The sequence below is a fragment of the Pelophylax lessonae genome, assembly GCF_965119305.1.
Source record: "Pelophylax lessonae genome assembly, chromosome: 8".
Taxonomy (NCBI): domain Eukaryota; kingdom Metazoa; phylum Chordata; class Amphibia; order Anura; family Ranidae; genus Pelophylax; species Pelophylax lessonae.
In genome coordinates, this window is record NC_138775.1 from 252777871 (window position 1) to 252790274 (window position 12404).

Genomic DNA, 12404 nt, shown 5'->3' on the forward strand with positions numbered 1-12404 from the left:
CACTATTGACTCTTTCCTGTAAAGACTGGAGGTTCCGTGATGTAGCACTGAGAGAACAGGTGTCAGCAGCACTAAAAGGATTTTAAATGTAGCAAGATTCTTTATTCTGAAATGATGTATATGTTGCAAAATCAAATAGATCATTCCTTACTGAGTTCACCGTAGGGACGTGATCCCTTTGTACAACACATGTGCCATTACAATTATACGGTATAAGGAATGTGCTACACTTGAAAATAGATTCCTGTCACATGTCAGGATCGACAAAACTTTATGTAAATTACTGTGTGTATGTATTTGTTAAAAAAAAAAAAAAAAAAAAAAAAAAAAAAATTATATATTATATTAAATTTTATTATATAAAAATTATATATATATATATATATATATATATATATATATATATATATATATATATATATATATATATATATATATATATATTGCACAAACCCACACCCCCGGGATTGAGCCATCAAATGCAAGGTTATTCCCTACCTGCTATGAAGTTTAATTTTTTTTAATCAAGCTTTTCTTAAGGAATTACCAACTTGCACCGAAAGCTGCCAAAAATAAAAAGAAATAAAAACAAAAGGAGATTCACAAAGATGCATTTCATTTTTTTAACATTGGCTCCTATAGAACACGTTCACATCAATGGATCTTTGGAAAGGGTCGGGGATTTTTTTCCTGCAAAATGCAGCGTTTTGCATGTAATAGACTTCAATTGACCCGCCTCCAAAATGCAAGTATTGCATTTTTTCGTGTGTTTTTACCGGGATATTGCCGCGATTTGCATTTTTTTTAAATCTACCCAACAAATTTTCCAAAATAAAAACTCATGAAATTGCAAATCGCAGTAAAAGACGTGGAAAGCACAGCAAAAAGCACTACAGAAATGCTCAAAACAACATGCATAGGTGTGAATCGAACCTTTAAAGATGCGGAAAATCTGGAAATAAGTATTTGAAGTAGACCTATGGAGAATCCTATAATTTTTGTATTTTTACCTAACAAACTCTACTTGGTCCAAGTGTTACAGAATAGAACATTGTGTGTGTGTGTATGTGTATGTGTGTGTGTATGTGTATATGTATATGTATATATGTGTATATATATATATATATATATATATATATATATATATATATATATATATATATATATATATATATATATATATATATATATATATATATATATATATATATATATATATATATATATATATATATATATATATATATATGTATGACTTCAGTTATGTTTTAGGGAGTCAAAAACCTAACCATCTTACTGCCAAAGACTCTGCATGGTAATTGTTGGCATTAGTTGTACAAAAAAAAAATTAGATTTTTGCATGATTTCAGTGCTGCCGATAACTGTAATTTTTGCTTGACAAATTTACTAAGATTCTATAAAATGAATGTTTATCAAAGGTTTTTATCTCTTGCTATTTTGTTTTTTGCTTTTTGCAGAGTTTCATCTATGGAACAGGAGGAGTCGGAGAGGGAAGGTATAAAGTTAAAGGAAGATCTGAAGTTCTATTTTATGAGTCCATGTGACAAGTACAAGGCTCGACGCCAGATACCCTGGAAACTCGCCTTGCAGGTTCTCAAAATCGTTATGGTAACAACACAGGTGATAAAGCTAATTCTTTATGACTTTAATTTTATTACTTATGACCAGCAAACTGGCAGCAGACTCAGGCTTCAAGGGTGTTCCCAGGCCCGTCACGTCAAAGCAGGCAAAACAAGCAATTGCTTGGGGCCCCGAGCTGGCCTGGGGCCCCAAGACACAGACTGACATTATCCCAAAACACAACCGCCGCGGCCACGCGCCACGCCTCACACACACAGGCCGGCCTCAGAAAACACACAGGCGGCCTGAGACAGGCCGGCGGGCGCACAGTGGAGGAGCGACATGACGTCACGCGGCGCCGGCTCGCTAGGGGGAGAGTGCGCGGCGGCGGCGCACATCTGCGCAGTGCGCACCAGCCCCGCCCCAGCCTAGGCGGCCTTAAGTGCACGCGGGAGAGAGAGACACACCAGGAGTCATCACATCCTCCTCACACACGTGGACCGGACCAGGCCAGCAACAGGTATGATCACACTGACAGTCTGTCACTCCATTTTTTTCGTGCAAAAATTGGACCACATTGGGAACAATGCCTACCTGTTAACAGACAGCTGGATAGTCTAATAGCATAAGAAAAAAGTCCCCCTGGTATCATCTAGGGCACATGGTGGGGTAACGGGAGGGGCATGGAGGACATTGTGATTGCCTTTGCAGAAGACAAGGCTCGCAAACAACAGTTTTAGATAATTTGTTTGCACATGTTTGTGAGAACTGAAAAATGTTAATGTGAGTGTATGTGTGTGTGTAAGTATGTTAGATTTAGTTATTGTGCACTTTTTAATGTATATTTGATTTTATGGTACAGTGGTGTTTTTTGCAAATGTTCAATTGTTGAAAATGTTCAAATTTCAAATATTTTTTCAAGCTGTATTTGCACTGTACTAATGTTTTATTTATATAAAGTGTGGGTGAACTTAAACTGTATGGCTATGCTGTGGTTCCTGTAGGCTTTGCATGTGTGCGGGGGGGGCCTCCATGTCCATTTTGCTTGGGGCCCCCAAATTCCTTCAAACGGCCCTGGGTGTTCCAAAACCATAAATATTCTGCTGGTATGTCCAGACTTGTTTGTGGTATAGAAAACTTGATGGTTGTGTTAAACCCTGATCTCTGGATATTCAATTAAAAGGAAATTGATCTTCTCCATTTTACAGATCTACTGAATGCGGTCATACCTGTGGGATCCCCATGAAAACTGGAAATCACTGTGGTTCGAACACTTCCTTGTGCCATTCAGGGAACACTTTGAAGTTACTCAATGAAATAAAAACATTCTCTGACTGGGCAAGGGGGTGGGGTGGTGACCTCATAATTTCCACCTGGTCCAAGGTGTCTTCTGAATGGCATGCTACATTGCATCCTGAAGCTAGTGGTACCACTGGTATAGCAGCGCTTACTACAGTGATTTCCGGGTTCCACTGGGATCCCACAGGTATAGCACAGACATACTTATTATGAGCAAAGCTGGACCAATGTAATTATGTACCTAAACTTCAGCTTTAAGATTGTGGCAGTGTGTATGTAGGAATTTTCTGGCTATTCGGCCAAGAGTATAGGTGAGGTCTGCTATTGATGTTGAATAGGAAGACCTGGCTCACAATCAGCATTGCAATTCATCCCAAAGATGTTCAGTAGGGTTGAGGTAAGTGCTTGGGGTGTAGCACCCTCTGTAAATTTTGAATTTGGATTGCTCTGTAATCATAGGCACTGTGATTGTTTGTTTTGATCTGTTCAGTGTTTCACAGGCTGCTACTCTAATTGGTTCACTTGCCTCTAGAAGACATTTCTGAAACTTAGGGAGGGAGAATTCCAAAAGACCAGCCTGAATATTTATCAGGGCCTGGCGAATTCTTGAGGAGGTGTGCCCAGATGACGGCTGTTAAATAATCTGGATCCCTGAGGGGATTAGGTTTTTCCCCACTTTGGAGATAGATCTGTGTGTTGAGAGGGAACTGATCTGCAAGCCTGCAAGCTTCAGGGGGCTGTCTGCCCCTGGAGCTCCTCTGGACTGGCTGCTGGACTACTCTCCTATGGACAGAGCCCATGGACTTGTTCTCTACCCCTGGGATCTGTGAGTAGAGTCTAATTCCTGTGCTGCAGGTTATCCATGGTCTCCAGCTGCGGATGCTTGAACTGTTCATCCTGCCTATTTGTGCTGCAAAGTGTCTTCTGGTCCCCAGCTGCAAGAATTCAGACTGTCCAAGTCTACAACCTTGTGTTATATGCTCCTGCATGGTCTTCAGCTGTGAACCCTTAGACTTTCTTAGTTTTTTTTTTTTTTTTGTATAATCAATTTTTATTGAAAATAAAAGTGCAATAACAATCGACAAAAATACAAGAACAAAAGTATACAGGATGGATGGGCAGAGCACTGGCACAAGCATATAGAAAAAAAAGGACACAACATAACATCGAGGCGACTCGCCTCAAACCCCAGCTCACATCAGAGGAGCTGCTGAGTGGGATCGAAGACCCTCGGCCGGGGTCCGGCCGCTAAGTAACCAAAAACTGATGGGGCCGGGGCTCTCCCAGGCCTGGGCATTCGGCCCCAGTTGGCCCAACCCCAAACCCCGGAGGGGGCAGGGGAAGAGAAAGCCCGGACCACGGACCACCAAACCAATCTACACACTATGGCCCACCACTCCAGCATCGAGGATCCCCATCCAGAGCATCAGAGAAGGGGGGGGAGGAAGCTTCGCCAGCCAGAAACAAAGAAAAAAGAGCGAGAAGAAAAAAGGAAGGAGAGAAAAGAAAGGAAAAAAAAGGGGGGAAGGGGGGGGAAGAGGGAGGGGGAGAAAGGGAACAGGGAGGTCCGCGCCTGGCGCCCACAACTCACACCACCGACAGGGTGAGAAATGTAGCTAGGTAGTAGGAACCTCCGAGGCCTGTTGGACTCGTCGGCGGAACTCAGGATCGGCCAGCGCCAAGAGGGCCACGTCCAGACTGGAGGACACAGGAAAATAATTCGGGGCGTAAAAACGCCACTGGGACCAGGCAGCATCAAATAGTTCCTTAGCACCCCTACAAGTCGCCAGCCACTCCTCAGCCTCCATAATCTCCTTCACCTTACGAAGCCAGTCTGCTTCACTAGGGACCCTGGAGGTCTTCCAATGGATCGGGATAAGGCGCTTAGCCGCATTGAGCAAATGTGGAAGAGCGCTTCGTTTGTATTTCGGAATGGGCACCAGAGGGGCATGCAGCAGAAAAAGACCCGGGGAGTCCGGCAGGTCCACACCGGTGCCAGCCAAGGGGCACGACCACCAGACGTGGAGGAACGTCCCCCTCTGCCCACAGCCCCTCCAGCAGCCATCCAAAACCCCGGGGCAAAACCTGGCCAGAGTGGCTGGGACCCTATACCACCTAGTAAGCAGTTTGTAGTTATTCTCTTGCGTTTTTGAGTCTACCGAGCTAGAATGGGTCATGCGGTACATTCTATGGAGTTGTTCGGGGGAGAACTCCAGATCCAAGTCCCTCTCCCATGCCCGGATGAAGTAAAGCTTTGAGGGGGGCCTGGCCGACTCCAACAACTTATACAGAAAGGAAATTAGATGCGGCTGGGGGTCACGGGCAGCCCATAGACGCTCAAAGCCAGTAAGCTCGGTCCTGATCTGCGCCCGCTGACAAAGCAAGGCCACGAAATGGGACAGCTGTCGGTGCCTCCAGAAATCAAATGGAAAGCTCCCATAGCGATCACGTAGTGTCCCCAGGGGGACCAACTGCCCATCCGACCAGAAACGAGCCAAGCTGACCTCACCGTCGCTGGCCCAGGAGCCCAGAAACGATAGCCGCTCACCCGGGGAGAACCAAGGAAATCCCCCCACCGGAGCCAGCGGAGAAGTGGAAGGGGCCAGAGCCAAGGCCCCATTCAACCTATCCCACACCCGAAGTGAGTGGGTCGTCAGGGGGGATGCCCAATGCGACAGTCCCCTGTCCCCCGCTGGCACCCACGGGGCGTATGCCAAGTTTCTGCCGGCCACCGTTTTCTCTAAGGAGACCCACAGTTTAGTGGAGGTCTGAAACCGCCAATCCAACAGGCGTTGGCGAGCCACAGCTCTATAATATTGCAAAATGTTAGGCAGGCCGAGGCCCCCCTCTCTTTTGGTCCTCTGCAACAAAGCAACAGCTATCCGAGGTCTCTTGCCCCCCCAAACAAAGTTAATAAACAAGCTCTTCAATTCGGCGAAGAAGCGCCGGGGAAGCGGCACAGGGAGCATCTGCAGGAGAAATAACACTCTAGGGAGAACCGCCATCTTAAGGATATTAGTGCGGCCGACCCACGTAAAGGAGGATTTATTCCAGGACTCGAGATCTCCACGAATCCGCTGTAACAAGGGGACGTAGTTAGAAGCGTATAGGGAGTCCAGGGAGGGGGTGAGATGGACACCCAAATATTTCATGGTGGATACCGTCCACGAAAACGGGAAGGAGGACCGTAATGCCGACGCCATAGACGGGGGTATAGAGATGGGTAGAATCTCTGACTTAGAATAGTTTACCTGAAAGTTGGACACTTTACCATACTCCGAGAGTTCCGCCATCAGATTGGGCAGCGAGGTGACCGGGTCCGTCACGTGGAACAGGACATCGTCCGCGTAAGCGGAAAGCTTATGCTCCGAAGAGCCTACCATGACCCCCTTAATGTTCACATTCGCCCGCACCCTGCAAAGCAAAGGCTCCAGGGTCAGGGCAAATAGCAGGGGCTACAAGGGGCAGCCCTGTCGCGTGCCATTTCGGATGGGGAACGGCTCGGAGAGGTTGCCATTGACCCTAACCTGGGCCACTGGGGATTGATACAAGGCAGAGATCCAACTCAGCATACGGGGACCTATATCCAATCGCTGTAGGACGGCCGTGAGAAAGCTCCAATCCACTCGATCGTAAGCCTTCTCCGCATCCGTCGACGGCAGTAGATAGGGGGGCTGGGGAGACCGGGTGCGGACCCAGTGAATAAGATGGAGGGCGCGGACAGAGTTGTCCCTCGCCTCCCGCCCCAGCACAAACCCTGTTTGATCCGGGTGCACGATGTCGGGAATCAGAGACTTCATCCTATTCGCCAGGACCTTGGCAAAAAGCTTCAGGTCCGTGTTCAAAAGCGAGATGGGGCGGTAATTTTGGGGTACAGTGTGATCCCGGCCGTCCTTGGGTAAGACCGTAATGTGCGCCAAGGACATGTCCCGAGGAAGGCTACCCCCCTCAGCCAGTTTGTTGAAAAAGGCGCACATGTGCTTGTGGAGTAGGGGGAAATATCTGATATAATACGCTTTGGTGAAGCCGTCCGGACCGGGAGCCTTCCCGTCCGGAAGAGACCGCACCGTGGTTAGTAACTCGTCTACCGTGATGGGGGGCCTCCAAGACCTCACGTTGGGCCGAGGAAACACCCGGCAAACCCACGGACGACAGGTATTCATCTATCTCCCGGCGCCTACGCGCCAAAGATGACGCATCCCCGCCAGGAGAGAGGTCATACAGGGCCGCATAGTAGTCCCGAAACATTGACGCCATTCTAGAGCTGTGAAAGACCGGGGTGCCCGTCGGCGTGTGCAGCTTGGCGACATGGACCGAGAGCCGGCACTTCCGGAGCGCTCTGGCCAACATCCTGCCGCATTTGTTACCGAACTCGTAGTACCGATGTGCCATGTACCTAAGCCGACGGGTAATCTGGCGATCCAACAGTTTCGCAAAAGTGGCACGGAGCTCAGTCAGTTCCGCCAGAGCTGCAGGGTCAGAGGTGCGCTTGTGGGACAGTTCCGCACGCTGCAAAGCAGAGAGGACCCGCTGAAAGTCCAGCTGCCTTTCCTTCTTAAGCTTGGAACCCCAGGCAATGAGGGAACCCCGGACCACGGCCTTGTGCCCCTCCCACACCATGCCTTCGCTAACTTCCCCTGATGCGTTTTCGGAAAAATAGTGGGCGAGCGTCTCCTCGACCCCCGAGGAGACCCGAGGGTCATCCAGTAGGTTCTCATTGAGTTTCCAGGACCAGGGCTTCGCGGATACCGGGGCCAGAGCTATGCACAAGGTAATGGGGGCGTGGTCAGAGATCGTGATCTGCTCAACCGTGGAGTCCAGGAGCGAGTCTAAGGCACCCTGATCGACAAACAGCAAGTCGATCCGGGTGTAGACATCGTGGACAGCGGAATAGTAGCTATAATCGCGAGCGGAGGCGTTGAGCACACGCCAGCTATCGACCAACGCGTGCTCCTGGAAGGATTTGCGAAAGTGCCCTAAGAAAGCGTAGGAATGCGCCGAGCGGCCCGCCGACACGTCCAACGACGGGTCCGGGGACACGTTAAAGTCCCCCCCAAGGACCAGACGACCCTCGCGAAAACCAGACAATAGCTCCAGCACCCTATCAATAAAGGAAATCTGCTGGGTGTTAGGGGCATACAACGTAGCGAAGGTGTAAGTCTGGCCCCCGATGGTTCCCTTAAGCAACACAAAACGGCCCTGTGGGTCGGTCAGGTGAGCGGTCGGCTGAAAGGGGCAGGTCTTGTGGATTGCAATAGCCGTACCCCGGGATTTAGGTACCGGGGAGTGGCTCAAGAACCACTGGGGGTACAGGTGGGTCGGGAGTTTGGGGGCAGATGCGGCCGTGAAATGAGTCTCCTGCAGAAAAACCACCTGCGCCTTAAGTCGCTTCAGTTCCAGCCACAGACGGCTGCGTTTGTTGGGGGAGCAGAGACCACGAACATTGTAGGACACTACCTTAACCTCAGCCATGATGTCAGACGCATGATCACCAGGGGCGCTGCTGCAGACACAGGGAGCCAGGCGCGGAAAAACCGGAACCTAGGGGAGAGGAAGAAAAAGAAGGGGGAGGGGGATGGAGAGGAAAAAAGGGAGAGGAAAGGGAGGCTGAGAGAGACAGTTATAGAACCAAAAAAAGGAAAAAACCATGAACAAATAAACATACATTCAATGAACAACAAGGCCATGAAAAACACGGCCACCTGGGCAGTACGCCAGGCGATGGGGTCGGAGGAGGGCGCGGAGCCCACCCCCGGGCCCATGTCCAGTAACATGGCTGCCCCCCGCGGACCCCCCACTGGGGGGGGGGGGGCGCCGGAGCCAGCCATGGTGCCCAAAATAGGGCAAACTCCCATGGCCCCGGAGGGACAGGGATATGGCCTACAGGAGAAGTGCAGTCAGACACGAGGAGCAGGAGCCTGTACAGCCCCCGCAAAAACAGTGCAAAAAATAAACCGGGAATCATGAAATGAATAACGAACCCCACAAAGGGAAATAAACCCCCCCACCCCCTCCCCCCAAGCAAACCAATTCCAGCAGCAGTCACAGGAAAGCCTCAGGAGGAGGCCCACCCAAACGAGAGGCAGAGAGGGGAGCGGGGGCAGACAGTCACTAGGATAGAAGTTTAGGCCTGGTCACCCCGGGGAGCCGGGCCAGGGGAAGCCCCGCCCGATCGGCGCTTGCGACCCCGAGAGCCCTTCCGAGCCCGAGCAGGGAGCCAGGGACCATTCTGCTGTGGGACAGCCACATTGAGGTCTTGACGCCAGTCCACAAAGTCCACAGGGCCCAAATCCAGGCGGGATAGAAAGCCAGGGAGATCATCTTTTGTGCGCAGTATTGCAGATTTACCATCATGCTCCGCTTGGAGGCTAAAAGGAAAGCCCCAACGATACGTAGCTCCTGCGGCCCTCAGGGATTCCAATAGAGGCTGGAGACAGCGTCTTTGCATAAGGGTGCGTCTAGAGAGATCCTGATAGAAAAACAAGCGGGCTCCATCAAATTCAAAGAAAGGGCGTCTGCGCATCTTCTGCATGATCTGCTCCTTAATAACATAACGGTGGAGTTTACAAATGATGTCCCTGGGATTGTCAGCGTCTTGCGATGGCGGACGGAGCGCCCGGTCGATCTCCATAGGGGCCGCCGCAGGCAAATCCAGGATCTCCCGGAAGATATCCTGTAAGGTGGGAACAATGTCTTTGGCAGCAGTCGCCTCCGGCATCCCTCTGATCCTGATATTAGATCTGCGGCTGCGGTTCTCCTGATCATCCATTTGGCAAAGGAGAGCCTCAATGCGCTGATCCTGTGCCCTAAACCGCTCCTGGAACTGTGTCAGCACAGGAAGGGAGTCTTCAACCTTCTGCTCCAGGGATTCCAGCCGGGAACCCAAATGGGCTGTGTCGGTCTTCAGCTGCTCAATGTCCTGCTTGAAGGCCGTCTCCACCCGGCTAGCAAAGCGGTCAAGATCAGCCTTAGTCGGGAGGGCCCAAATGTGCTGGCGCAGATCCCTATCCCCAAGGAGGTCTGGAACATCAGAGCCCCGGTCAGGGGAAGCGGAGGATCCCGGGGAGGGTGGGGGTGCAGTGTCACTCACCAGCACGGGCGAAGGAATAGGAGACGCTTCGGGTTGGGAGCAGCCGTCAGCCGTAGGAGCAGTGGCTTACCGCGAGTCGCGGTCCGGCGCCATCTTGGAGGCCCCGATCCTCCGTAAAAAAGGAGCTGATGGAGGTCTTGGACGATCTCGCCGAGCCCCGAGGCTGGGACCGGGCCCTCCTGCGTTGTGACATGGGGGTTCAGGAGAAGTTGGAGCAGGCTGTTCATCCGGTTTAAGGCTATAAAAGCGGCGGGCTGCGGGAGCCGAAGAGCAGTGCGTCCTCACTCGGTCATGTCCAAGCCACGCCCCCCAGACTTTCTTAGTTTATAACTACTTGTGCTATATGTTCCTGCTAGGTCTGCAGCTATGTACCTAGAGACTGTACTAATCAAACTGTCCTTGTGCTACTGCCACTGATAGAGAAGTGTCCTCTGTTAGTTGTGATTGGCATTTTAGAGTATCCCACACCCCTCTATCCTCTTCTATTACAAGTTTCTTCAGCAATAAATTAAAAAGACTAGACTGGTTTCTGAGCCTGAGTGAAAGGACTGCTCCTGTGTATCTGTCTGCCTTTGCACTGGTTGGGAAAGCTGTCTAATCTACAGCAGTCCCTTTATTAGGTAGCCCTACACAGGTCAGCCAGATTTCATTAGGCCAAACTCATCCGACCTTGTGTTTTTGGAACTGACATTGGCACAGGGGCACAGTCATGGTAGAATAGAAAAGAGTTGATCTCCAAACAGTTGGAAAGATTGGAAGATTCCAAAAGATTGGAAGTGTGTAATAGTCTAAAATGTCTTTTTGTATGCTGTAGCCAGGTCTGGCCCTACCATGGGTCATGCTGATTCCATTGGACTCAGGCAGGAGTTTGAGCAGCGGCTCGGTGGCCCTTCTGCCACCTCTGTCCTGCTGAAAATGCAGTGCGTTGGAGGAGAAGAATCGCTAAATTGCGGGTAAAGGCATTAGCTCAGCCTCGGTGTTGTGGCTGCCTGCCGAGTGGGAACAGCATTATACAAAATATACCGGCACCGTCTCTGCCTCCAGTATACAGTATCTTTCACCTCCTCCTGTGTACATTGCTGGGGAGAGGCCAAGTGGGATGAGCCACATTGGTTTGGAGCAACGTGGGGTCACTGCACATTTGCCATCTGCTCGAGAATGGCTGAGTGCGAATGGGCTTTTTCGAGCAACGTATGCGCAGTTGCCATGTCGGCCTGGCCGCAGCCATTTTTTTTATGGGTGCCACTGTCCTTCAAGCAGCCCCAGGACAGGGGGATTTGCCGTCCTACCGGGAAAATTCCCAGTAGGCCAGTTCAGCCCTGTCTCAAGGAACAAAGGTCTGGAAACATCTGCGTAGGAATTTGACGTGTCATGGGAAGACACATTCTCATGAGATAGCATGCCATAGCTGGCTAGAACTGCGTACAAGACTACAGTTAAAGTATACCCTAGATACAAGACTTCAAGACAAGTTAGATTGAGACACAAATCATTGGGAAAATGTACTAAAAAGGCTCATTGCCATTAATGGAGTCCTTATTACTCAAAACCTAGCACTGCATGGTATATCAGATAAGCTGTTTGTGCCAAACAATTGTAATTTTCTTAAATTTGTAGAGCTGATGGGAGAGTTTGAGCCAGTGCTTAAGGAACATCTCAGAAGAGTAACCAGCAAAGAAACCCACATTCCCTATCTTGACAAAACCATTCAGAATGAAATCATCCAGGACAAATCAGACAGACTGTTGTGGGAAACCTCAATTCTGCAAAATGATACTCTGTAATTCTTCGGCCATTCTGAACAAATTACTTTAATTGTGCGTTTTGTAACCGCAACTGGTGTAAATGTCAGAACATTTCTTAGGGTTCTTCGACATAGATGATACTACAGGATCTGGGAAGACAAAGATACTTCTTGAGAAGCTTGAAGAAATGGGAATTGATCTTAAGGATATGAGGGGACAGGGATATGACAATGGAGCTAATATGAAGGGGAAAAAACAGTGGTGTACCAACATGAGTGCGAGTGTTAAATCCCAAAGCCTTTTTTTGTCCCGTGCAGTTCCAATCATTGAACTTGGTCATCAGTGATGCTGCCTCGGCATGTTCTGAAACTTCTGAGTTCTTTAATGTAATGCAAAGTATATATGCATTCTTCTCTGCATCTACCCACTGTTAGCAGATCCTAAAACAACATCTTTTACAGATTACAGTAAACCACTAAGCCCCATGATGGGGAGAGTTGCGTGGAAGCAGTGAAGGCTATCCCAAACCAGGTTGGGAAAAGTTATGATGCCATAACTGCAGTTATGGAGAATGGTGCATTAATTGGAGAAGCTAATGGCAAAAAAAGTGGCAGAATGCAGAGGAATCACAAGGGATATATGCAATTTTAAATTTCTTTGTGGTCTAGTGTTGTGGCATGATCTTCCAT

General features: G+C 49.4%; 1 protein-coding gene across 1 annotated transcript in view; it reads left to right on the forward strand.

Moving 5' to 3' along the window:
- The window catches only part of MCOLN2 (mucolipin TRP cation channel 2), an 83083-nt gene that overhangs the window by 16152 nt on the left and 54527 nt on the right, over nucleotides 1-12404 (forward strand). Inside the window, exon 2 of the mRNA XM_082265825.1 lies at nucleotides 1479-1641. Within this exon, the coding sequence (XP_082121951.1) occupies nucleotides 1489-1641 (153 nt within the window). The 5' untranslated portion in view covers nucleotides 1479-1488. The remainder of the gene's footprint in view (nucleotides 1-1478; nucleotides 1642-12404) is intronic.